Source organism: Ursus americanus, chromosome X (assembly GCF_024610735.1).
Source record: "Ursus americanus isolate L20-20 chromosome X, mUrsAme1.1.p, whole genome shotgun sequence".
In the NCBI taxonomy this organism is placed as follows: Eukaryota; Metazoa; Chordata; class Mammalia; order Carnivora; family Ursidae; genus Ursus; species Ursus americanus.
Genome location: NC_142164.1, coordinates 37751510 through 37775676, shown reverse-complemented (window position 1 = coordinate 37775676; position 24167 = coordinate 37751510). Strand labels below are relative to the sequence as shown.

Sequence of the window (24167 nt, the reverse complement as noted above, 5' to 3'; positions counted from 1 at the left end):
ACAGAGAGAGAGCATGAGGGTGGGAGAGAGGCAGAAGGAGAGGGAGGAGCAGACTCCCTGCAGAGCAGGGAGCCCAATGCAGAGCTCTATCCCAGGACCCCAAGACCATGACCTGAGCCAAAGGCAGACACCCAACTGACTGAGCCACTCAGGTACCCTTGATTTATTTTTCTCTTTTCACGGGTCCTCAAAAAGCCCTAGCACCTTCTATGTTAGAGGAAAGTCATCTGAAAAACCCGTTCAAATCAAAGTGTTAGTCACTTAGTAATACTACTTTGAATAAAGCATTGGACATGGGACATGGTATAATTTTTTTAAGGTTAATGTGTGGTTAAATGGTCAGGTTCTAATAGCAGATTAGTATTGGAATCCCAGCTCTGCCACTTGCCAACAGCTGTATGACCTTGGAAAAGTTACCGTGAGCCTGTTTCATCATCCATAAAGTAGAGATAATAATACCTAATTTGTAGGCTTGATCTACGGATCTGATGAGACCATTTATGTTAATTACCTGGCACAGAGTAAGCACTGATACATGAGAACTGCTATTATTTGCATTTCAGAAGAGGAACACAGAGCTCTAGTAATATCATCCTGGAAGCATAGCTGTCAAATATTTTATCCCAGTCTTGAATTTGTGACCAATTAGTAAAAAATCCCAATTTTATTTTACTTTATTTTAAGATTTTTTATTTGTAAGTAATCTCTACACCCAACGTGAGGCCTGAACTCACAACCCTGAGATCAAGAATTGCACACTCCACCAACTAAGCCCACCAGGTGCCCCTAAAAGTCCCAACTTTAGACCCAGTGTTCTTAGCACCCTGAAATGGTAAAATTGTTCCCCTTCATTGGGGAAAGACCTTATTTCTGTTTTGTTCTCCATGATATCACCTGCAGAGTACCTAGCCCATAGTAATAATAAAAAGAACAACAACATTAATACCACTAATAATAAACATTTATTGAGGGGTTATTAGGTGCCAGGCAAGCTCTTTATGTGTATTAACCCATTTAATCCTTACAACAACTCCATGAGGTAAGCACTGTTATTACTCCCAACTTAAAATAATGAAAAGAAGATACAGAGAGCTTGAGTAAATGTACAGCACTCTGCCTTCAAAGCCCATTCTCTTAACCACCATGTTACACCTAAGCTTAATAAATACGTGCTAAATCAATTAACTGACTGTACTAGGTCCACCAATAACTTTTCTGTAACTTCTTTTTTTCCTTCATGACTTCCTGATTGAGGACAGTGAGATCAAGATTTTTTTCCTCACTCTCCTCCTCCTCTCAAATATCACTCCCAAACAAGGAGAACAAGGAACTGAAACACCAACCCTCCATATTAGTAATAGGGGATGTCTGTAACTCTGGCTGACAGAATATGAAGATGGAAAGTGGTAACTGATTTAGCAGAGTGGGGGGCAATTAAACTTAAGTATCTGAAGAGGGGAATGTTGGTAAGCAACAAGCAGATTTTCCCCCTAAGAATCGCAGAAAGGCTGAGGAATTAGAGGTACCAAGTACTATGGAAGTGGGAATGAGGCAGAATTTTAAAGGAGGCCCTTTGAATGTCCCTGTAAGGAGTGATCAGACATCTGCCATCCCCACCTCCATTGAGGAGAACCAGACACTGCTGGAAATAGGTTAAATCGATTCAGAGCAGCTCTGGAGCTGGGACACTTAATCCAAAGGAAGGTAAAAATTAGATGGGCCACAAAAAAGAGTGATGAAGTTAAAATCTTTATACTTAATAATGAGAGTCCCAGTCTCCTTCCCCCCTCCTCCGACATGACTCCTAGAATAGTGACAACCAGGATTATGACTCCCAAGAAGATGGAAGTATTCTTCCCTGAAGAAAGTGTAGCCCAAGAGGGAAGATCTACAGATATTGACAAAAAACTCCAGCAGTCTTTAACCAATTTCTCTATGCTGAAGCCCACTGGTCAACAAACACATGATGTACATATACCTTCAAATCTATCTCTTAGAGCTTCATTCTTAAATATGGACAACCAGGATCACCAGAGAGTTAGGGAAAGCTTCCAACATGAAAAAGAAAGACCAAAACAAAGAAGCATGAAAAATTAGAAATGGAGAAAAACACAGACAGCAGAAAAAAAAACTTTAAAGAAAGTGCAATGAATATTTTCTGAGAAATAAGAGAAAATACCATATTTACAAAACAAAAGCAAGATGCCATTAAAATAGAATAATCAAACAACAAGCACCAATTCTTGGAAATTAACAATATGATAGGAAAAAATTTTTTAAATCAGTGAGAGAGAATGCAAAATTGAGAAGCTCTTTTAAGAAGAGTAATTTATAACAAAAATATGGATGATACAAGAGAAATAATTAGACAATTAAAAAATCAACCCAGACAACCTTATAAACAACTAATAGCATTTCCAGAGAGAACAAAGACAATGTTGTTGAGAAAATTATCAAATAAATAATATACAAACATTTCCCAGGTGGAATGAGATTAAAAGGCCTCACAATAGATACTGCATAATATATGTCAAGGACCCAGACAACATCATGAAATTTCCTAACATCAAGAATAATGAGATAATCTTAAAAGCTTCCGGGGGAAATGGGGAGGAGTGAAAAGAGTGCCTCAAAGACTCCAGGAATAACAATGGCATTAGAGTTGTCAATACCAACAATGGAAATAAGAAGACAATGTGCCATGTCCTCAAAGTGCTAAGGGAAAATGATTTTATTTTATTTGATTGATTGGTTTTAAGTAATCTTTACACCCAACTCGGGGCTCGAACTCACAACCCCGAGTTCAAGAGTCACATGCTCCTCCAACAGCCAGCCAGATGCCCTAGGGAAAATGATTTTTTAACCTAGATTTTTATACTCAAACTATCAACCAATAATGAAGATAGAAGAATGACTCTCAGACATGCAGAATTTCAAAAGTTTACCTTCCATGGACCTTTTTCACTAGAGAATGTGCTCCACCAAAACAAGAGTAAACTGGGGTTAGGGGGGGGAATGGGAGTCACAAGGTTCATGGAATAGTGGATTCAGCACAGAAAAAAAAGAGAAAGGGACCTTCCAGGGTGATGAAAAAGGAGAACTTAGCATAACAGTCGTGCAGAAGATTTAGAGAGCATTAAGTTTAGATTGGAACAAGAGGACAGAGAGCCTCAGGAAAAACAAATGAAATTGATAAGGGATTTTTACCATGTATAAAATTGTTTTGTGAGAATTCTACAGCTTTATCAGACATTGTAGAAAGACTTCAAAATTCAAATTAAGGTAAACAAATTCAAAAATAATGCAATTATTAACCCCAGTAAAAAATCAAAAGTTACACAGAGAATGGATTGTTACCATAATATACCACATGGATCAGCAATCAATGATATTTAGATAGGTATAATATTAAAAATACCAAATATGAATTTAACTAAAAATTGTGGCATATCTGTATTGAAGGTTTGAAGGAGCATAAGGGAGTATATAAGAACTAAAAATCCTCAACCATAATAGAAAGTCAACAAAAAACATCTAAAATAGATTAGTCAAGAGGTGCCTGGGTGGCTCAGTCTGCTAAGCATCTGACTGTTGAATTTGGCTCAGGTCATGCATGATCTCAGGGTCGTGAGGTCAAGTCCTGTGTCAGGCTCCATGCTCAGTGTAGAGTCTGCTGAAGATTCTCTCTATGGGGCACCTGGGTGGCTCAGCTGGTTAACCATCCAAATCCTGGCTTCGGCTCAGGCCCTGATCTCAAACTCATGAGGTTAAGCCCTTCATCAGGCTCGGTGCTCAGCACAGAGTCTGCTTAAGACTCTCTCCCTCTCCCTGTGTCCCTCCCCCCCACACTGTTGCTCTCTCTCTCTCTTTCAAATAAATAATCTTTAAAAAAAACAAATCTTCAAAAGAAAAAAAAAACAAAGCTGGGGGCATCACGTTGCCTGATTTCATGATATATTACAAAGCTGTGATCACCAAGACAGCATGGTATTGGCACAGAAACAGACACATTGATCAGTGGAACAGAATAGAGTCTCCAGAAATGGACCCTCAACTCTGCAGTCAATTAATCTTCGACAAATCAGGAAAAAATATCCAATGGAAAAAAGACAGTCTCTTCAATAAATGGTGCTGGGAAAATTGGACAGCTATATACAGAAGAATGAAACTCGACCATTCTCTTACACCATACACAAAGATTAAATCGATGAAAAACCTCAATGTGAGACAGGAATCCATCAAAATCCTAGAGGACAACATAGGCAGTAACCTCTTCAACACCAGCCACAGAAACTTCTTTCATGACACGTTTCCAAAGGCAAGGGAAACAAAAGCAAAAATGAACCTTTGGGACTTCATCAGGATAAAAATCCTTTGCACAGCAAAGGAAACAGTCATCAAAACTATGAGGCAACCCACGGAATGGGAGAAGATATTTGCAAATGACATTACAGATAAAGGGCTGTTATCCAAGATCTATAAAGAACTTCTCAAACTCAACACCCAAAAAACAAATAAGTCAAAAAATGAGCAGAAGACATGAACAGACACTTTTCCAAAGAAGACATATGAATGGCTAACAGACACATGAAAAAATGTTCAACATCATTAGCCATCAGGGAAATTCAAATCAAAGCCACATTGAGATACCACCTTATACCAGTTAGAATGGCAAAAATTAACAAGGCAGGAAACAACAAATGTTGGAGAGTCTGTGGAGAAAGGCGAACCCTCTTACACTGTTGGTGGGAATGCAAGTTAGTACAGCCACTTTGGAAAACAGTATGGAGGTTCCTCAAAAAGTTATAGAGCTACCTTATGACCCAGCAATTGCACTACTGGGTATTTATCTCAAAGATACAGATGTAGTGAAAAGAAGGGGCACATGAACCCTAATGTTCATAGCAGCAGTGTTCACAATAGCCAAACAGTGGAAAGAGCCAAGATGCTCTTCAACAGATGGATGGATAAAGACTACGTGGTTCATATATACAATGGAATATTACTCAGCCAACAGAAAGGGTGAATACCCACCATTTGCATTGACATGGATGGAACTGGTGGGGATTATGCTAAGTGAAATAAGTCAAGCAGAGAAAGACAATTATCATATGGTTTCATTCATATGTGGAATGCAAGGAGTAGCACGGAGAACATTAGGAGAGGGAAGGGAAAACTGAAGGGGGAGAAATCAGAGGGGGAGATGAACCATAAGAGACTATGGACTCTGGGAAGCAATCTGAGGGTTTCGAGGGCAGCGGAAGGGGTAGACCAGTGATAGGTATTAGGGAGGGCATGTGTTGTAATGAGCACTGGGTGTTATATGCAAATAATGAATCATGGAACACTACATCAAAGACTAAAGATGTACTGTATGGTGACTAACATAGCATAATAAAAAAAAAAGAGAGATTCTCCTTCTCTCTCTGCCCCTCCCCACTCACTCTCTTTCAATAATTAATTAATTAATTAATTAATCAAGAGATACCAAAAGAGAGAGACACACACACACTAGAAGCAGTATGGTATTTACAAACCCAGAGGTAAATACCAAATAAAGAGCTAAAAGACAAGAAAGTGGATGCATCTGATGAAAGGTGGGAGGGAGGCCTCAGAACTGCTTTGCTGTTGACACAAACTTTTTAGCGTTTCTTATCCTTTAAAACTATGTGCACATATCGTTTTGACAGTCTTTGGTTTTACTTTTTAAAGAAGTAAGGGCATAAATTAAGAGATTGCAAACCTCTGCTATAGGCAATATAGCCTATCTATAGAAATTTCAACTCCATAGAAATTTCAACTCCACTGGAAGTTACTGGGCGAGAGAGAAATACCACCATGTTTTTCATACATTTGTTTATTCATTTACTAACTGTCTCTCTCACTGGAATTTACACCCCATAAGACCAGGAACAAGAGATGTGCTAGTAAATGTTCAACTGCATGAGAAGGAAAATAGCTTTTACTTGTGTCATTTACCAATCTCTGTGGTGTAAATACTCCCGATGGCTGGTTTCTCGCTACCAACATGATGCCACTAAACACAGAAATGGGAAAAGGTGCACACCATCAGCTTTTGTAAACTGTCTCCAACACACCACTGACAAAAATCTTGCCTTGTTTACTGTTCTATCTGGAGTTCAACATAATGCATGACGCATGGCAGGTGCTCAGCAAATAATTGTTGATCTGTTGATTGAACAGGGCAAAAACAACAGGAGCCCAGGGACAAGCAAACAATGCACTACATCATTTGATCTAAGAAAATACCATTTGGAATTCTGAAAGGAAAATAATCTTGAAAGCTGAAACTATTGAGAGATTTTCTGCCAGGAATCAGAAAACTTCAAGAGGAGGGAGCTGAAATCAGATTGTAACTTAGATGGTACGTATAAAGTCATTCTGGCCCCATGGAAAAAAAAAGTGGAAAGGAAGGTAGCTGTGAGCCAGACATTCTGCTAGTTACCTTACACATGTGACTTTGTTTAATCTTTGCAATAATCCTAGAAGATGTAGATCACTAACCCATTTTACAGATGGGAAAACTGAGACTCAAAAAAGTGTAAGTAATTTGCCCACGGACACACAGCTAATAAGAGTGAGATCCTGGGACTCAAATCCAAGTGTGCCTAACTCTTTATCATATGCTTTTTCTGCTATACCAGCTGCCTTTAAGAATTTAGCAAAATAATTTAGGTAAAGGGAAGTTTTGCTTATCAGAAATCTCCAGATAATTGTCTTATCCTTCTCTCAATCTTTGGTTATGAGGGTATACCCTAGGCACCTGCAAAGTGGGGGTGGAAATGCATCCAAACAAGCTGTTTTATAAGATCTAGATTCTTTGTTTTAGCTTTCTCTATTTTCTTGTCTAAAGCAGAGTACAGGCTGCCTAGCAACGAAAATAATGGTGTCTTTTTTTTCTTGCCTTAATTACCTTATGTTTTCCACAAGCACAAAGAGATTGGATCAAATATTAAGAGCAGAAGGTCTGAGTTTTTTTGTATCAAAATATCTGTTCATATATATGTATGTACAATACACACACACACACACACACAAACCTTTCTCCTTCTCTCAATTTCGTGATTAAAGTAAAAAGACTTAGTCTGTATTTATGTGGTGCCGTATCATTGGCTAAAAGTACAAAAATTCACCATCTCTTTGCTTCCCTGTAAATGCACCAAACAACTGGTTTGAGCAACCATTCTTAGCAATTTGAGGGATTCTTGCAATTCTCGACCAAACTGGCCATTTGTTTTTAAACATGTGTGTGTCTCCTAAAAGAAAGTTTTATTGTAAACATCTCAGTAGCAATAAAGTTCAAAATCGGCACTGTTAATATCTCTGTTCGTCACTTTTTTGTTAGAACAAAAGTCAGCAAAATCTTTGGTATCAAACTAAACCTAAGTTTTATCTGAATCATTTGTTCAGAGGCAGAAGCAGTCCACAGGATAAAGAAATAAAGGGTGGATATAAAGGAGAATATCATGGAGAATGCGAGTGTTAGACACAATCAGCTGCCTACCTGCCTACCTTGTTCCCTGCTAACAGAATCTCAATTCTGTTCACTTTTTTCCAGCAGCCCTAGAGTCAATCATGGTGGTCTTGTTCCTCTTTCTAAATTATTGATTTGGGTATGCATATGAGACATGAATGTGATCAGGAAAGTATGGAGAGAAGTCTGCTTGAGGAGCTTCTGGGAAAGATTTCCTCACTCTTAAAAAGAGGCGCAAGAAAATGTCATTCCCTTTTTTTATCTGGAGACAGTTCCACCTATAACATGTGATGTCTGGAACTGTGGCAGCCATCATGGGACCATAAGACCAACCAAATCACGATGGCAAGATAGCATGCTATGGCTTGTAAATGGAAAGTTGAGTCAAACCTGGTTCATTGATAACATCATCGAGCTGATGAATTAACTGATCCTCGTGCTCCCATACCTTCAAATTTTGAAAAGAAAAATCACTTGGGTCATTTTGTGTTGAACAGTCTGTTACTTCCAGCCAGAAGTATTATAACTGATACACTATGCTAGCAAATGCTAGAACTTTTAATTCTTCTTATGTGTTATTCTAAATACTTCTAAAAATGACTGCTCTCTTTTACATCTAGCTTCCAACCTATAAAAATTGCCTCTGTATTTTTTTGAATCTGATATCTTTGGCCTCCCCACCTTCTTCCCATAGTCCTTGTCTTTTTTGGATGTTTCCTCTTTGTTTTTGTCTTTGCTCTCCATTCCTTTCTCTATTTTCTTCCCCTCGCTACTCCTTTACCTTCCTCCAGCCCGTAAGTGTCTGTGATTTGAGTCTGAAATATGTTTATACATATATTCATTTATACACATGTAAATATCATGTCTTGCATATTATAAGGAAGGAATCCTTCCCCATTCCAAATAATTCCTTTCATACAGAAATAGCTCTACTAGTAAAAAAACATCTGACCTCTCTTCATGCCCTTACTCATTCCTTCCCACAAAGGAGCAGTGACTTAACCTAACTGGTTAATTTGGAAGAACTAAGGATGTGTAGCCTAGCCCCTCCTGACTTCTTTCTCTTGGGAGCCAGCTACCTATAGGAAGCACACACTCCACTATGCTCCTCCGGGCTCTACATTTTACAAAAGGCATTGCCCTTTTGGTGCCAGAATATGGTGGTCTTGCAAAGCTGTTGACTGGGTGGAGAAATCTGGGTAATCCTCAGATTCAGTATTGGGAAGCTCGAATGCCCTCAAACAGAAGCCGCAGTCTCTAATACCAGCCTTATCAATAATAAAGTTAATATGGTCTTATACACAAGCTCTCTTACTTTGACTAGATTTAGAACTATTCAAGCCAGCTGAACTTTGGGTCAGAAATAAGACTTCTCTAGCCCCCTTGAACAGCACTGGTGTATATAAAAGCTTTGTTTCCCTGTTCTTAAATATATTTTATTTATTCTTCACGGCTGCATGCTGTCATTGTGGGTGGCTTGACAATTTAAAAAAATGGTTCAACAATGCGTCTTTGTTTAATAAATGTTTTCTGGAAACAAAAGGTGTTTTTAATTTGTGCGTGGTTGCCTGCTCTTGATTACTTGCCTATGGAATAGAGGTTTTCATAGGAATAATATTGACCTTCCTGATGTTTGAGGGTCTCTGCTTATGATAACTTGTAAATCTGCACTTACTTGATCTGACTCCAGCTTCTCAGGAATTTCATGTCTAGCTGCTGCTTCAGTATAGGCTTGATAGAAGGTCTTTTCTTGGGACTCCACTGTAATAGTCAACACAGCATCATAGGCTTCCCGGAGTTTTGGATTGTTCCTCATGACCTGGTGGGGGGTATGTTTATAAGGTAAACTGTAGAGCAGGGCATCATAGGGAACAAAGACATAGGTTCCATCAGTCATTTTCAGATCATGAGCCCATTCCAAGAGATGCGTCTGAGTCTCTCCCCCAATCAAGGCCGAATGCATACATATGATGATTACTGAAACCACCAAAGCGGGGAGGTTATGGCAGTAATATGTTAGCAAAATAGAATTCCAAAAACCACAGATCAGGAGAAAGAAATAAATGCGTTATAACCAACTGGTAAATGATTTTTATCTTATGCCTCTAAGATGATCAAGATGTTGAAGCCCTGAGCTCAGGCTGAGGTATGTTCAGGGACACTGGGTTAGGCATAGGGATGACACAGGTATGTCTACAGCCTGCAGAGCCTACTACTAGAAAGGAACAAGAACAAATTTAGCAAACGGAAGGTAGCATAAGGAAGAGGCTTTGGGATTGGAATAGTCAGGTTTATATCTTAACATCACTAGTTATTGTTAGCTGTATATCCTTAGGTAAATTGCTTTACCTTTCTCTGCCTCGTTTATAAAATGGAGATCATAAATATGTACTTCATGGGGTGGTAGTTGTGTTTGAAGGAGCAATTCGTATAGTGGGCTTAACGCATAGCACTCAAAAACTAGTAGCTATTATTAATACCTCAGAATAAGAAGGCTAGAGGGAGAGGATGGGGAACATTCTTAGAGCGACCACCACTATGTATTGCCCAGCTCCTGCAAACATACATTCCAATAGATTTTGCACAACTGTTCCCACCCTCGCCATGGCCATTATAGACAATGAATGGCACTAGCTCACGCTCACCTCTAAACGCTAATAATATTATGGGTGATATGTTCAACTTTTAAAAATCTAACTTCCCTATAATTGGAATTACTTTGCACTCTATTTAATTCTTCCTAGACTTATGAAACTATGTTGTTTGGCAAGGCTATGCTAGAATAGAGTGGATTAGAGGAGGCCACGGTTGAAGAATGGCAGCAAGATCATGAGACTGAAAGTCTTCTATCCAATTTCGCCCTTGGCATGCCAAATGAGTTTAGTTTAAGCCCACTTGTGCTTCAGTGCCCACATCTTTAAAATGTAGATTCCAAAGTATTTCACAGGTACATTGAGTAGTTTAATTAGATAATGCCTGACAAGTATTCTCAGCTCCTTGAAAACAGGCAAAGGTCCTATTGCTATTGGTAAATATTAATTATACGTGCTTAACACGGAATCTTTAATCTCAGGAACTGAGTACGCTTAACTATGGTCAATGACTGGTCTTTGGCATTTACATATTTCTTCATCTATTTCCAAAACCTTTTTTACACTGGTTAAATACCCCCAGAAACTTTCCCCTTTGACCTAGAATTGATACCTTTCAGTTTTTTAAGGTGTAACTAGCAAGTTATGAAGATGATTTAAATCACACACACACACACACACACACACACACACATACACAGTGTAACTTTGAGTTTTCAAATGACCATTAGTTCCTTCAATATAATTGCCCTAAGAGGTTTTACATGTATTCTGATCCTTAAATCTTCCTTCAAATACTCTGGGATATCTTTGGAGCTAGTTCATGAGCCACACAAGGAATCCAGCCTCCTTCGTTCATAATTACACAATGCACAATGGGAAAATGGAGTGCCAGAGACGTTTGACAAGGCAAGAGCTGGATTTAGAAGGAAAAACTAGAACCAAAGACATCTAACTCCCTAAGTGTGGTTACACCATTAAACGTGAATCGGTTTGGTCAAATTAGTCCAGTAACAGGTCCACTGAGGGGGAGAAATGAGTTAAGTCAGGTGTTTCAGTTAATTGGCCAGTTCATCCACCAGGATCCTTAGCAAGCAAGCCAGTATTGGCATCTTTCTTCAACAAAAAACAGAGATTAGGTGACTTGATCAAGATTACCCAATAGAGATAAAATTTTATTTACTATATTTCAAGGAATATTAAAATTACTTCACTAGATGGAAACTTAAATGGAATTATGTGCTTTGTGTTGGTTAAAACACAGCAAATACTTTAACATACAGTATGTGTAGTGGGTGCCGTGGTGTACCACCCAGCTGCACCCCTCAGGACTGAAGCACTCCTTCTCCTAGCTGCTGGGGGTGGGGCAGTATTAGGAGATGATAGCTAACACTCTCTGAGAATTGCCCTCAGCTGAGGAGAGCCACCTCTCACAGGGTCACACCCCCTCAAGAGCTGGCTGGTGCTAGTTCACAAGAGCCTGTGGTTAAATTTTCAGGGATTTTGTGCGCTAGTCAGTGTCAGACTGGTAGTTTGAAATTGGGCATGATGGGAGTGACTGTGGAAATCACTCCATGAAAATCAGCAAATCTTACAAATCAGGGCTATTTTGCCATGATGACGAGCCGGCTATTAAACAGTCATTATCACATTGTACCCCTTTCTCGGCATCAGCCTGTACCCAGTGACTGGTCAAGGACTGTGTCTTATTTATCTCTGTATTCTGGTACATCTTATGGACCCAATGAACATTGTTTAAATGAATGTCCAAAAAATTCAGAGAGGTTGTACACTTGGGTATCTCTTGTAGGTTCCTTGAGAGGTGAGGCATGGGCATATTTGGATTGTTAGTGTGGAGGGACAAGTTGAGTGATATTTACTGAGCAGATAAATTCTACCATACTTGTCCTTTAATGCTTAGTGGCATTAATTATGCTCAAGACCTTACCCTCAACCTTAATTTCTCCTTGTAATTTTTCTTTCATTGGCCCACACTAAGGGTATCTTGGACAAAGAGTCAGAATTCTTATAACTGGAAAGACTCTTTGAGACCTACTAGGTCCTTTCATTCCCCCATTATTTTACAGATGAGAAAATGGAAGCCTTGAGAGGGTATGATCACAGTGTCCTCCAGTTTTTGCATGGCAAGACCTTGCCATTGAACAGGACTAAAGTAGAAAGCATAAATACTGAATTCAAACAACATCTTAATTTAATAGATTGAGTGCTTTGTGAACAGGGATTTGTGGATGCATCTGTTCTACATGATGATTTTCCTAAATAGCTTTATTATCTCAAAATTACATTCATTAAAATGGGATTTTACCTGTAAGTTGTTGTCAGGAAAGGATTAGTAGACAGAAACCTTAAACCCTAGACAAGGCCAGGGTCAATGGGTGATCTTTGAATAATACTAATTTGTAAGTTTCCATCCTGATTGTTAATAGTCAGCCACTCTATAGCCAAAACAAGGATCAGGAGATACATCCTGCTGAGATCCCAGCTCACCACGATATGATACTAGCACTTTCACTGAGCTTCCTGAGCCCCACTCGAGACATCCAGCAGCTATGTCTTCATATGGTAGTTCCCACTAGGGCAGGCTGTCTAGGACCTTCTCTTTCACCCTCAACACCAGGAGTAAGAAACATCATGAAACTCCAGGAGAAGTCTATTACTAAGTTGCTCAACTCCTACTTTTGTTCTTATATTGAAATACTGTGTGTAACTATCTCAAGGAATAGAGGAACTGTGTTCCTCAGAAGGCAAAGTTCACTTTTTTATTTCTCACAGATTACTGGCTATAGAGCCTTAGTGGAGGAAAACGGGCCCAGCCTCACACTTAAGTCCTTAGTATTTAGGAGTTGAGTCGTATCATACTGTGAGCCCACAGTATTGCTCCCAATCCACAGAAACAACCCCTCCATTCTACTGTTCTTTATCTTCATTTCAACACTTTTGTGACATCTCTTATCACTGACATTTATTTTAAGCTATTTCATTTTAACAAATGTTGAGGGTGGGAAAGTACACAGGCCAGAGGAAAGTGGGGGCTTGTTCTGTGATTTATCCCAAGTCTCACATCCCAAGTCCCCAGGGTTCAGCCATCTGGCCATACTGTGAAAGAAGTATATCTAGACCCTCTTCCTGTCAGCTTTCTTCTACGCAGTCTATAAAATGGATGCATAAGAAGAAGGTGGGAGGCCCTGGAATCTTTCTGTTTCCCAGCTCCGCCCCCCCCCCCAGTGTGATTGGGCACAGAAGGCCTTCAGAGCACTATTTAAGAACACGGCACTGGGCAATGTGTGACTTTTTCTATCAGCTAAGGACACCCCCCACCCCCACCCCAGCACACACATTTTTGGCTTTAAGTCCAGAGACAACCCCTTACTTACCTGCCACCAGTGTTGGACCGGTGCAAGCTCAGCACGATGTCAGACGCACATTACATTTAATGGCCATTCCACCTACACCAGATCGTGTTTTCTCATACCCAATAAAATTGGTACTGCAAGTGCATTTATTGCCTTCACATCACTGTCCAGCTTGAGATCAGTTTTTAATATTTCTCCACACCTTGCAACATATGTTTTCTTCAACTTTTTAAAAACTGCTATACGGATAAGGCCTCTTAAATGCTGAAAGCTTAGATGCTGGATGCCTCTTTAGAGACTTCCTCTTGTGCTAGGTCTTCAATAATTTTATCATTACAGATATCGGACCCGTTCGTGAGAGCAGGTTGTCTTCCACCCTTTACATTTATTTACGCTTTACATTTATTTACGCTTTTCCATACCAAATCCTATACCAAATGCCCTATCAACACAAAGCCTCTTATCCATAGTATTAGCAGTGTCGTTGTCATTATTGTTGTAGGAAAATAAGGCCAACACCCACTACCTTGGGAGCGCTTAAAAGAATTTCATCAGTGGGCCCAACAATTAAGAAAGAAAAATGGAAGAGCTGAATTATACACCCTGCATGGCACACACGATCTCAAGTGAGTATGCTTTAAGGCCATACCTCAGGTAGACAGGGGCAGTAGAATATAAGTCTTTCATTAGACCAGTGGTTCTCAAAGAGTGATCCCTGGACCAGCAGCATGGGCATCACTGTGAACTGGTTAAAAATGCAAATTCTAGGGTCCTTCCCCAGCCTTTCTTCCTGAACCAGAAACTCTGGAAAAGGAACCCCACAATTGTGTTTTAACAAGCCCTCCAGGGGATTCTGGTCAACAGCAAGCTTTGAGAGGCACTGCTTTAGACCAACCTGAGTACATAGCCTGGCTTTTCCATTCACTAGCTGTGTGACATTTGGTAAGTTATTTAACCTCTTTTGGCCTCTGAAATCTCATCCATAAAGTGTGTTAAACAATAATTAACCTTATTATATAGGGATGTTGCAAGAACTGAATGAGATGGTCTGTACAAAACCTTTGCAAAATGACTAGGACACAATAAACTCTCAGGAAATATTAGCTCTTACCAATGTTGCTATTATTTCTTTGTCTTTTTTTTCAATGTACAATAATCTTCAATAGATGGGAAGAGGCTAGCCAGATCCCTAGCAATAACATAGTAATAAGGTTTTCAATTTCAGACAAACAAGAGAAGACCATTCTGTGTCCTTTTTTCTAGATATCATATTGTAATGAAGCATTCCCAATTTGAAAGGATTTAAAGGTATCCCCAATGGTTCAACAATCTGGTAAACCCAGATGGAAAGGATTTCACAATCAGCCAAGCATTGATAGGAAAAAGGTGAGGAGAGGAGAGGAAGGTTTGAAATAGCCATTTGAAAAGTTCTCCAAAGAGCTTTTCAGCGAGGGCTCCTGCTAGCCTTTGTGAGAACTAGCAAAAAACAAAACAAAATAAAACAAAACAAGAACAAAAAATCTCTTCTGGGTAATTGCAGTCCAACAGGTGCTCCGCCTGGCCTGGGGAGTGGATGCTCTTTTATGCCATGGGATCATGGTTGAAGTAGAGAATGAACTGGATTTTGTCCCTCCTGCCCACTTAGCTAGATTCCCTGTTGCCAGGCACAACCTCCATAAGCATATCCAGCAGCCCCGACTGTAAATTGAGGCCCTTTGTCTTTGATTACTATCTTTCCTATTTGACTTTGTCAGAAACAAAGATTATCAGTAATTGCTTCTGAAGCTTCGAGGAAATGAGCTGAGCATCTGGAAGAGGCTGAATCCCCCCTTCTCTGGGACTTCATTTACCCCATTGTTTGCTGTTAATAAGGCCTACACCTACCTACTTGTGATGTGAAACTCACAGGTGTTGTGAAACTTGAAAGGAAATACCTATCTTCTGGGTAATCCTGAGGATTAAACGAGATTAAATATATGCAAATACCTTGTAAACTGTAGAGAGCTGTTCACATGTAAAGTGGTATTATGGTTGCTTTCATTGTCTCTAGGGCAGCATCTAATAACACCCCTGCTGTTTCCCCTCCAAAGAGCCCACGGCCATTATTATTGTTATTATCATCTTTACTATTAAATGTTAGCACTGCCTCGGTATTGTGTAAGCAGAATTTAAACCCGTTTCTGAGAAAGACTGTTCTTCTGACGCCAGTGAGGTGCCAGTGATACTTCTTACTTGGAAACGTAAATTTACAGAAATGAGAAGCCACACACCCGCCCACAGTAGACTCGCTTTCTCTCCCCTTCCTCCCCACCACTATTCCTCACTACCACCACCACACGCGGCTGGGATCACTGTTATTGTGAACAGATTGGACAAAACCCATCTTTCGACTATTTTTATTACTGCCAGATATTGCTGGGCCTCTCCAAAGGAAAGGATCCATTTCCACCATATTTTGTACATCACAAAAGGTCCTTCTCTGAAGGTTCGGGTGGAGGGCCCACAGTGTAAGGAGTAGCCTCATATCCGGCAGAATAGGGAAGGAGGCTCAGCCGAGCTCACACAAAAAGCTTAGTGCCTTTTCAATCTAGATAAAGAACAGTGAAGAATACTTCAGCAGTCTCGGTCCGACCACACAAGAGGGGCTAGAAAAATCAGCCAGATATCTGATCTGGTATATGCCCTGCTTCATGTGCTTGTACCCTTCCTCACTGCCCTGTTGTCCCAGTCCATACTCACTGGCCTCTGGCTCAGTTTCTCACCAGATCTCCCACTTTCCGATGGGACCGGAAATGGGCCCTATACTCCAGGCGGCTTGGCTCAAGTCCTGATAGTCTACTTACGTTCATAGTCTGGACTCTGCTTCTCATGCTTCTACTGGCTGAGACACTGCTCTCACCCGACAACAAGCCTATCTTACTTTGACTCACTCCCCTTCCGCAACTCCTAGCGTCACACCCCACCCACCCTTTGGCGTGCCCTCGGATGCCACCAACTGGCTGTACCAAATGTGAGTACCACACACCTTTGGACACTCCACACTGTCAGAGGTCATACTCAGGCCACAGCCTGATGGATGGCTCAGTTTCCCTGCTCCCCACGCCCACCCACATTCTGACTCCTGTCACTGAGGTCCCTGCATGCCCCATCTGAGTCTGCCTATGTTTTGTCAGAAACCAGAGGCAAAATCCTGCAGTGCAGAGCTTTGTCTTTGCTCCCTTTTCTCTCCCTTTTTGAGTCCCTACTTCACTTCCCGTTGCTGTCCTCCCTACCCAGGGTCGGCCTCTGCTCCATATAAGCACAGACCTTCCTCTCTAGGTTTCCCCCACGCCATCTTAAAACTTCCATTCCTTTAATGGGCTGATGCATACTGTTACGAGGAAAACAATCAGATTAAACAAAGTTATATTAAGACAAAAATGACTGGCAACCTAAAGTAAGGAACATTTATTTGCATTTTCATTAACTTAAAACAGTGGTTCTTTTTTTAAAAAAATATTTTATTTATTCATTCAAGAAAGAGCAAAAGCGAGTGAGATCACAGAAGGAGAGGCAGACTCATGGCTGAGCAGAGAGCCTGATGCAGGACTCAATCCCAGGACCCTGAGATCATGACTTGAGGAGAAGGCAGATGGCAAACCGACTGAGCCACCCAGGCACCCCTAAAGCAGGGATTCTTAACCCTGGCTATATTTTACACGCACCTGCGAGGCTATTTAAAATACCTCTTCTGGGGCCCCACTGCAGACCACCAGAATCTCTGGAGGTGGCATTCTGGAACCAGTCATTTTGAAAAGATGTCCAGGTAATTCTAGCTCACAGAGTGAGATCCATCGACCTAAAGGAATGAATCTCGAAGAGTAGGACAATAATATGTACATTTGCGACCTCTCTGCCTCAAAGGACTTGTGGGTGGTGAGCACTCAATCCTAACTCCTTTCAGTCTGACAGCCCGAAGAGTTTCAGGGCCTGGATTTATTTAACATTTCATGGTAGAGGCCAAAATGTCATTTTGAAGAGTATACTATTTAGAATGGGTGGGATGTGAAACACTCATGGAATGTAAGCTTGCAGGAGACACTGGGCTTCATGAAGATTTGTAACATATTCTACGGTTATGATACGAAATCTGTGAGCCTGTTTCTGGCATGACTCCTCCCTGGAAATGGTTTTATATCTTTCAAAATAATTCTGTGCTCTGCTTTGAAAGTATCAAGCTCTATTATGAAGTAATGAGAGCCACACTGATTGCTTAACATTATAGAATCTTGTAGACTGGAGCTGGAAGCAGACTACTGTAGTTCCAGGAACTAAATCTTCTTGCCCTCATCTTCCCATAATGATAATAATTAAGGTCCAATACCGGTGACACTTGAAACTTAAAATGGGCTTCTGTTTATAGGCCAGGCTAACCCAGACCATTCTCTAGCAAACCTATTGTTATGTTAAGGAAATGACTCGGACCAGGGCTAATCCTAGCAGTAATCAATTGGACAAGTAGTTTCTGAGCTGTCCATTCTTAAGCGGTGGAGTGGCCTCTAATGGGGAGATGAGCAGTGTTCCCACAAATCACTACCACTTTCCGGAAAAAAATCGAGCTTTAAAAAACTTGCATAGAAAATATCGAAACCAAGTGCCACGAGGGCTTGCAGTAATAATATGTAAGAGACATCGGATTCAAGAGGACCAGGAAGGGCTCCTCTTCCCCTGAATCTGTTCAGCTCGCTCTAGTGATGGTACCTTTGCTGGGTCAGTCCTTTGCTTCACGCTTTGTCTGTTGTCCTGCAAAAATCACCTTTGAACATCAACCTTCTCTTGGAAAGAGAAAGGTTAAAATCTGGGCAGTCTCCTCATTTTAAGATGCTTTTATTTACCAGCTAGGTTCCTCCAAATCAGCTAGTTGTGTGCTACAAAGAGATAAGCCCTGTTTGGGGAGCTAAGGGGGGGGGGCGAGGACAAAAGGGAGATGTATATTGTGGAGTCCAGAGAAGACAGGTTCCAAGAAATGTGTTGAAGCAGGTGCCAAGAACAGACCAAAATGGAGCATAGGAGCACCCCTCTTTGGCCGATCTGAAACTACTGGGGTCCTAAAGGCATGTGGGGGGGGTGGCTCCCTTTGCTCTTGATGCTGAGAGTGGGCACTGACCCCCAAGGGCATTTTAACCACCGAGTTCTTTGTACCTTTATTTAGTTCATAAACGAGGCTCCCTTGACGCTGGACGGTCTTGGAGCCCAAGTGTGAGTGAAAGAAGGCGGACACCTGAAAACCTGGGGAGTCATGTGTTCTCCTAGGGTGAAACGGTAGGAAACCTTTTGGAGATTGTAATACCCCATCCCCCAAGCCACGTTTAAACCTCAGCAGGGAGAAAGCACTCACTGCGAATTCTGTCCGCCTGGCGAATCTGCTGGAGAGCTTTCTGAATGCTGTGGCTGTCTTGTCCTGTGGCCAGGACGACCCCTACAGGTAAGCCACGGCTCTGAAGGGCACTTGCGACTCGACTGGCGGTGTGCACCCAAATGTCTTCATCTGATGAAATGACTCCCACGTGAGCCCACTGGAAATATTTCATGACAGTTACCAGCACACGGATGGGAGAAGGGAGTGTCCGAGAAAAGGTCGGGTAGCTGTTTTTATTGTCTAATTCGTAATTCACACAAGCCCAAGAGAAAATTCCTTTGTTCCAACTGTTTCCCAGGAGCGAGGCTGCCTCGCAGTAGCCAGGATTGGCAGGGCCAATAAATCCTGAGGCCATCTGGTGGTGAGAAATGAAACTGGAAAGGGCTCTGGCCGTCTGGCAGTCTTCATTGAGAATCACATACTCCAAAGAGTAACCTGGCTCAAACGACGGGTCCCTGTTGATCCGCTCAATGGCTAATCGAGCAGCAACCTCAGGCAGAGCCTTTGAGAACAACGGATCACAAGCCCAAGGGCCCACTACCCCTATCTTGAAAGGGGGTGCCCACACCTGCTGAGGGAGCGATGTGAGGGCCAGGAGGCACAAACACCACAGGAACTTGAAGGCTGCAAGGCCATAGTGTCTTCGCTGTCTTCTGGGAGCCACACACCAGAGCATAAGGTGAGAAAAAGGCCAGGCTCCCAAAAACATAGCCCTCCTGCTTCTAGCAAGCTAGTGAAGAACTATTGGAAGGTTAGTCTGCTTCCCTGAGCTGGACCGTGGTGTTTCCAAATGCCTGTCAATCAGAAGGAAAAAGTCATTACTTGCATTATTCCTGAAGCTTCTGAAAAGATTCATTATAAAAGAATGGCAAAGGAGTGGCAGTCCCCAAACTGAAAGTTTCTTTCCACTACCCTGACCAAAACGCTTCTTCTTCTTGTACTTTCTGTACCCCCCATCTCAATAGATGGCACCTCAAACCACTGTTCACCCCCTTGCTCCAGTCAGAAACCTGGTAGTCAGCTGACGTTCTTCCTTCTCCTCTGCCCCCACATTCAATCGATCACCGAGTCCTGCTGATTCAACTTCAGCAATAACTACCCACTTCACAGCGTTGTGAGGATTACACAGATAAACACACAGGGAGCGCTTACGACAGGGTCTGGCGTATTGTTAGCATTATATTAGTGATATTATTATCGTTACCATTATTATAGTTTAAAATCCATTCACTTTTCTCCACCATAATGCCTCTTGGAGAGAGACACAGATATAAACCAATAATGGCAATGCAGAGTAAAAAAATAGTATCATTTAAGTGGCTCAGCAGTGGAAGATAGAGGATCACCCAAGCTCTGATTTCATGGGAGGTGAGGAGGGAGGAGAAGGGACTGTCTCTCCAACTTGAGTACTGAAGAAAGGTCAGCTAGGTTAATGGGGTTATGAGCAGGTTGGTGCTAAGCGCCTCCAGGCAGAAGGAACAGCGTACAGTAAGACCCAGAGGGTTTTTTTTTAATGTTTTTATTTTTAAAAAGATTTTATTTATTTATTTGAGAGAGAAACAGAGAGGGCATGAGTGGGGGGAAGGGCAGAGGGAGAGGGACAAGAAGATTCCCTACTGAGCGTGGAGCCCGACTCAGGGCTTGATCCCAGGACCCTGAGATCATGACTTGAGCCAAAGTCAGACATTTAACCAACTAAGCCACCCAGGCACCCCTAAAACATATTTTTAAAGAAGAGGATATGTTAGATACTTAGAATTCCAAGGCATTTTTTTCCTTTCAAATCTATGATGTCAGCTAAGGCAAAGGCCAGGTCACCAAGATTCTTACATGCCACTCATAGGTTTTTAGATTTAATCCTGTAGACAATAGTTTTAGGCAGAGAAATGGTATAATCAGATTTCCATTTTTAGAAGATTGCTCAAGTAGCAGTGTGATGAACAGGTTGGAAGGGCGTAAGACTGGAGGCTTCCAGGTTGGAAGCTGTTGTAGTAATTCCATATGGGAAATGTTGACAGACCAAGAGAGGGGTCATGCAGGTGTAGAAGAATGGAGATGAATTCCACCAAGATTAGAAAATATCAAGGAGATTAAGAAAGTAGAACCAACAACAACTTCGTGACTGAAAGAATGGAGAAAGTACGGAAGAAAAGGACTCCAGGATGATTTTGAGCTTTTTAGACCTAGGCAACTGGATGGAAAATGATACAAGTCTCTGGGATAAGGAACACTGGAGGAAGGGGGTGGAGATCTAATGCCTTCCGTTAGACATGATGAACTGGTAATGCCTATAGAGTATACGAGTGGCAATACCCAGGGGACAATTTGACACACTGGATCTCATCATAGAAAGCTGAGCTAGGGATAGAAATATGAGTGTAATCAATTGATAGAGGATAATTGAAGACATGTAGAAGATTGACAAAAGAGAGTTGTGAGGTAAAGAGAGAAGATAGGACAAAACCCTGAGAATCCATGTCACTTCAAGGTCAGGCAGAGAGAAAGGATGTCATAATGAAGACTTACATGACAAGTCCAGGGAAACAGCAAAATCCAAAAGACGGGGTGGTATCTTATAATCCAAGGGAGATGAAGCTTGGAGGATGAGAAGTGTTTCTCCCATCTCACACTCCACTGAGAAGTCAAGTAAGCTAAAGATAGAAAAGGATCTGTCCATTGGATTTGGATTCAGAGTAAGGCTGTGAGTTAAGGGACCACAGTGAGTCAAAAATGAATGGGAATTAATGAAGTGGAGGCAGTAAACGTAGAGAATTCTTTCAAGGTGATGCATGCAGAGCCTTTCTCCATCTAGCCCTTGCCTTTATACTCCCATCTCCCACTGTTTTCACCTGATGCTACGGTAAATTTCCTGCAGTTCTACAGACATATATCACATAGCCTGTCAGGCATAGGATTTGGAAAATGCCATTTCTTCTGCCTGGAATTCCCTCTTCCCTCCTCTCACATTACACTCCTGGGTTCTGACGAACTTTACCTTCAAGACCCAACTGAAGTGTCCCCTCCTCTGTGCAGCCTTAGTTAACACCCTCAGATTGAGTTCATTATTTTTTCCATCTATGCCTCATACTTATACCCATTAGGGAAGGTGTCACTCTGATTTATAAATTGCCCCTATTTCTGGTCTATATTGTGACATGGATACTGGTGGATATCTCTATATTTATGGGCCCTCATACTTTCAACCAGAAAGGATGAGCAATAACGAGGGCAGCTCCCTATGGGGAACAGAGCCCACTGGATTGGGAGCTCCTAGAGGTCTTCTTCAGGGTCTTAATGCCTTGCCAAGGTCCTATCAGATAGTAGGATCAGATAAATGTTTGTGAAATGAATTAATAAAACATTAAGGGTTATCCAAGGTCAGAAATAAGCTCACCAGACATAAGAAGAAGAACAAATTGCTTGGAGGGGAGATGTTAATGAGGAAAATCCTTAGCGATTTTTTTATTTCAACCAAAGATCAAAATAATGGAATGGCTCTCTTCAGGGCTGATAATCAGTGCTGGTGTGTACCAATCAAGCTCAACTGGCTGTTTATTACCAGCAACAATTCTGCCTGTGCCAGGCCTGTTGGTTATTATCTTGAGTCACATTCCTAATTTTATGGGAAAGTCTGGCTCCTCAAGAGACGAGTCAGGAGCACACCTGCAGGATCTTAAAGACCTACCACAACAGTATACCCCAACATTTGTAAACAGGTGGAAGTGGGTTACAATGAGGGTCAAGAAAGACTTAGGGAAGACATATCTCACAAAACAGCATGAGCCAGAGGCTGAAGGGTGTATATGATGGAGAAGGGAAACTTCCAACTTTGCTTTGGGGGTAGTGGAAAGGTGTTCTGGGCTGATTATATCCATAAGGACCTCAACTCTATTCCTAGACCTTCAGAGTAATCTAGTCCAATCTCCATTCCCCCAAATAGATTTATTCTGTGTGCTGACTGTGTTGAAGGCATGAAGGTGAGATTCACAGTGGATAAGGTATGAGATGTAGACTTAGCCTTCAAAGAGCTCCCAGCCCAGCACTACAAGCCAAGCTCTACTCAAGAGCTCACATGCTTCTCTTTCTACTCTCCCCTTGCCCCGATCTTTTATCTCTCATGGCAAAACTTGGGAGCCAGGGCACTCTCTGAGTAGCATAGGAGAGGTTCCTATTTCTGGTCTGCATTATGACAATGTTATTGAACTAGATGATATCTCTGTCCTTAGAGGACCTTACTCTTTCAACCACTAGGAGTGGACAACAGAGAGGGTAACTCTATATGGGGAAGGGAGTCCTGTTCACAAACAACAGGGCAAAGAGGCCAACCAACTGCCTCTTCTCTTCCAAACACATCCAGTTTTGTGAGTTCTCTCCCAGAAGTGGTACATTTAAGGCAGGAATTAGCATTTGGGTAATAAAGGCTAAGATTTACTGAGTTCTTGCTATGTATCAAACACTGGGCTAAACTCATGTGTTATCATATTGTAAAAACTCAATCAAAAGGAAAAAATTCACCATAGCCCTTTGAGGCAGGTCCTGTTATCACCTACATTTACAGATGATGAAACAGAGGCTCAGAAAGGGTAAGTAACTTGTCTGAGGGCACACTGTGGTAGAATGGGGATTTGCACCCCAGTTGATTAAGCACTAAAATAGACAGACTGTTGACTGCCCCAAAACCTGTGAAGTTACTGAGACCACCATTATTATACTTTCTTTGCTACCCATAGCAAGTTTGAAAAATTCATTTGTGGTTTTAAAAATTCCCTTAGTCCCCCGCGAAAGAATAAATTACATAATAAGGGGGGGCAGAGTAAACTGGGAGGAGCATACACATTCTTTATCCAACCAGAAGGAATTTGCCTCTACTCTTCAAGCCCAGTCTTGGGACAGCTCTCTGAATCAGGGTTCAGTGTTACACAACTGGGGGTGGGGGGTACCAGTCACACTGTATTCTATATACAGCTAATCCTAGTCTTTGAGAATGGAAGTTTTGGGAGTACAACTTTGGAATGTTAGTTCTGATTCTCAATTTCCTCACCAGCAAAATGGAGGTAAATTTAATTTAATGCTTTTGAAGTGAGGGATTAAATAAGATAGAATGCTGAGAACACAAGTTTCTTTCAATAAATACTAGTTCTTCCTTGCTGTTTATAAAGAGGACTGTGTTGGGAATCAGAAGACCTGAATCCTGAACCCAGTTCTGCCACTGACTTGCCATGTGACATTGAAGTTACCATTCCTGCTCTCTAGATCTCTCTTTTTTTCCCCCTCAGCTGGACCAGAGGATCTGCAGCTCCCTTTCTTCT

At 41.5% G+C, this 24167-nt stretch overlaps 1 protein-coding gene across 1 annotated transcript in view; it reads right to left on the bottom strand.

Annotated features, from left to right (window-relative positions):
- Nucleotides 1-19567, bottom strand: part of GUCY2F (guanylate cyclase 2F, retinal) — a 94416-nt gene extending 74849 nt beyond the window's left edge. Inside the window, 2 exon segments of the mRNA XM_087859604.1 lie at nucleotides 9171-9472; nucleotides 18838-19567. Coding sequence (XP_087715730.1) covers nucleotides 9171-9472; nucleotides 18838-19567 — 1032 coding nt within the window.
- Between the last annotated feature and the right edge of the window lie 4600 nt (nucleotides 19568-24167).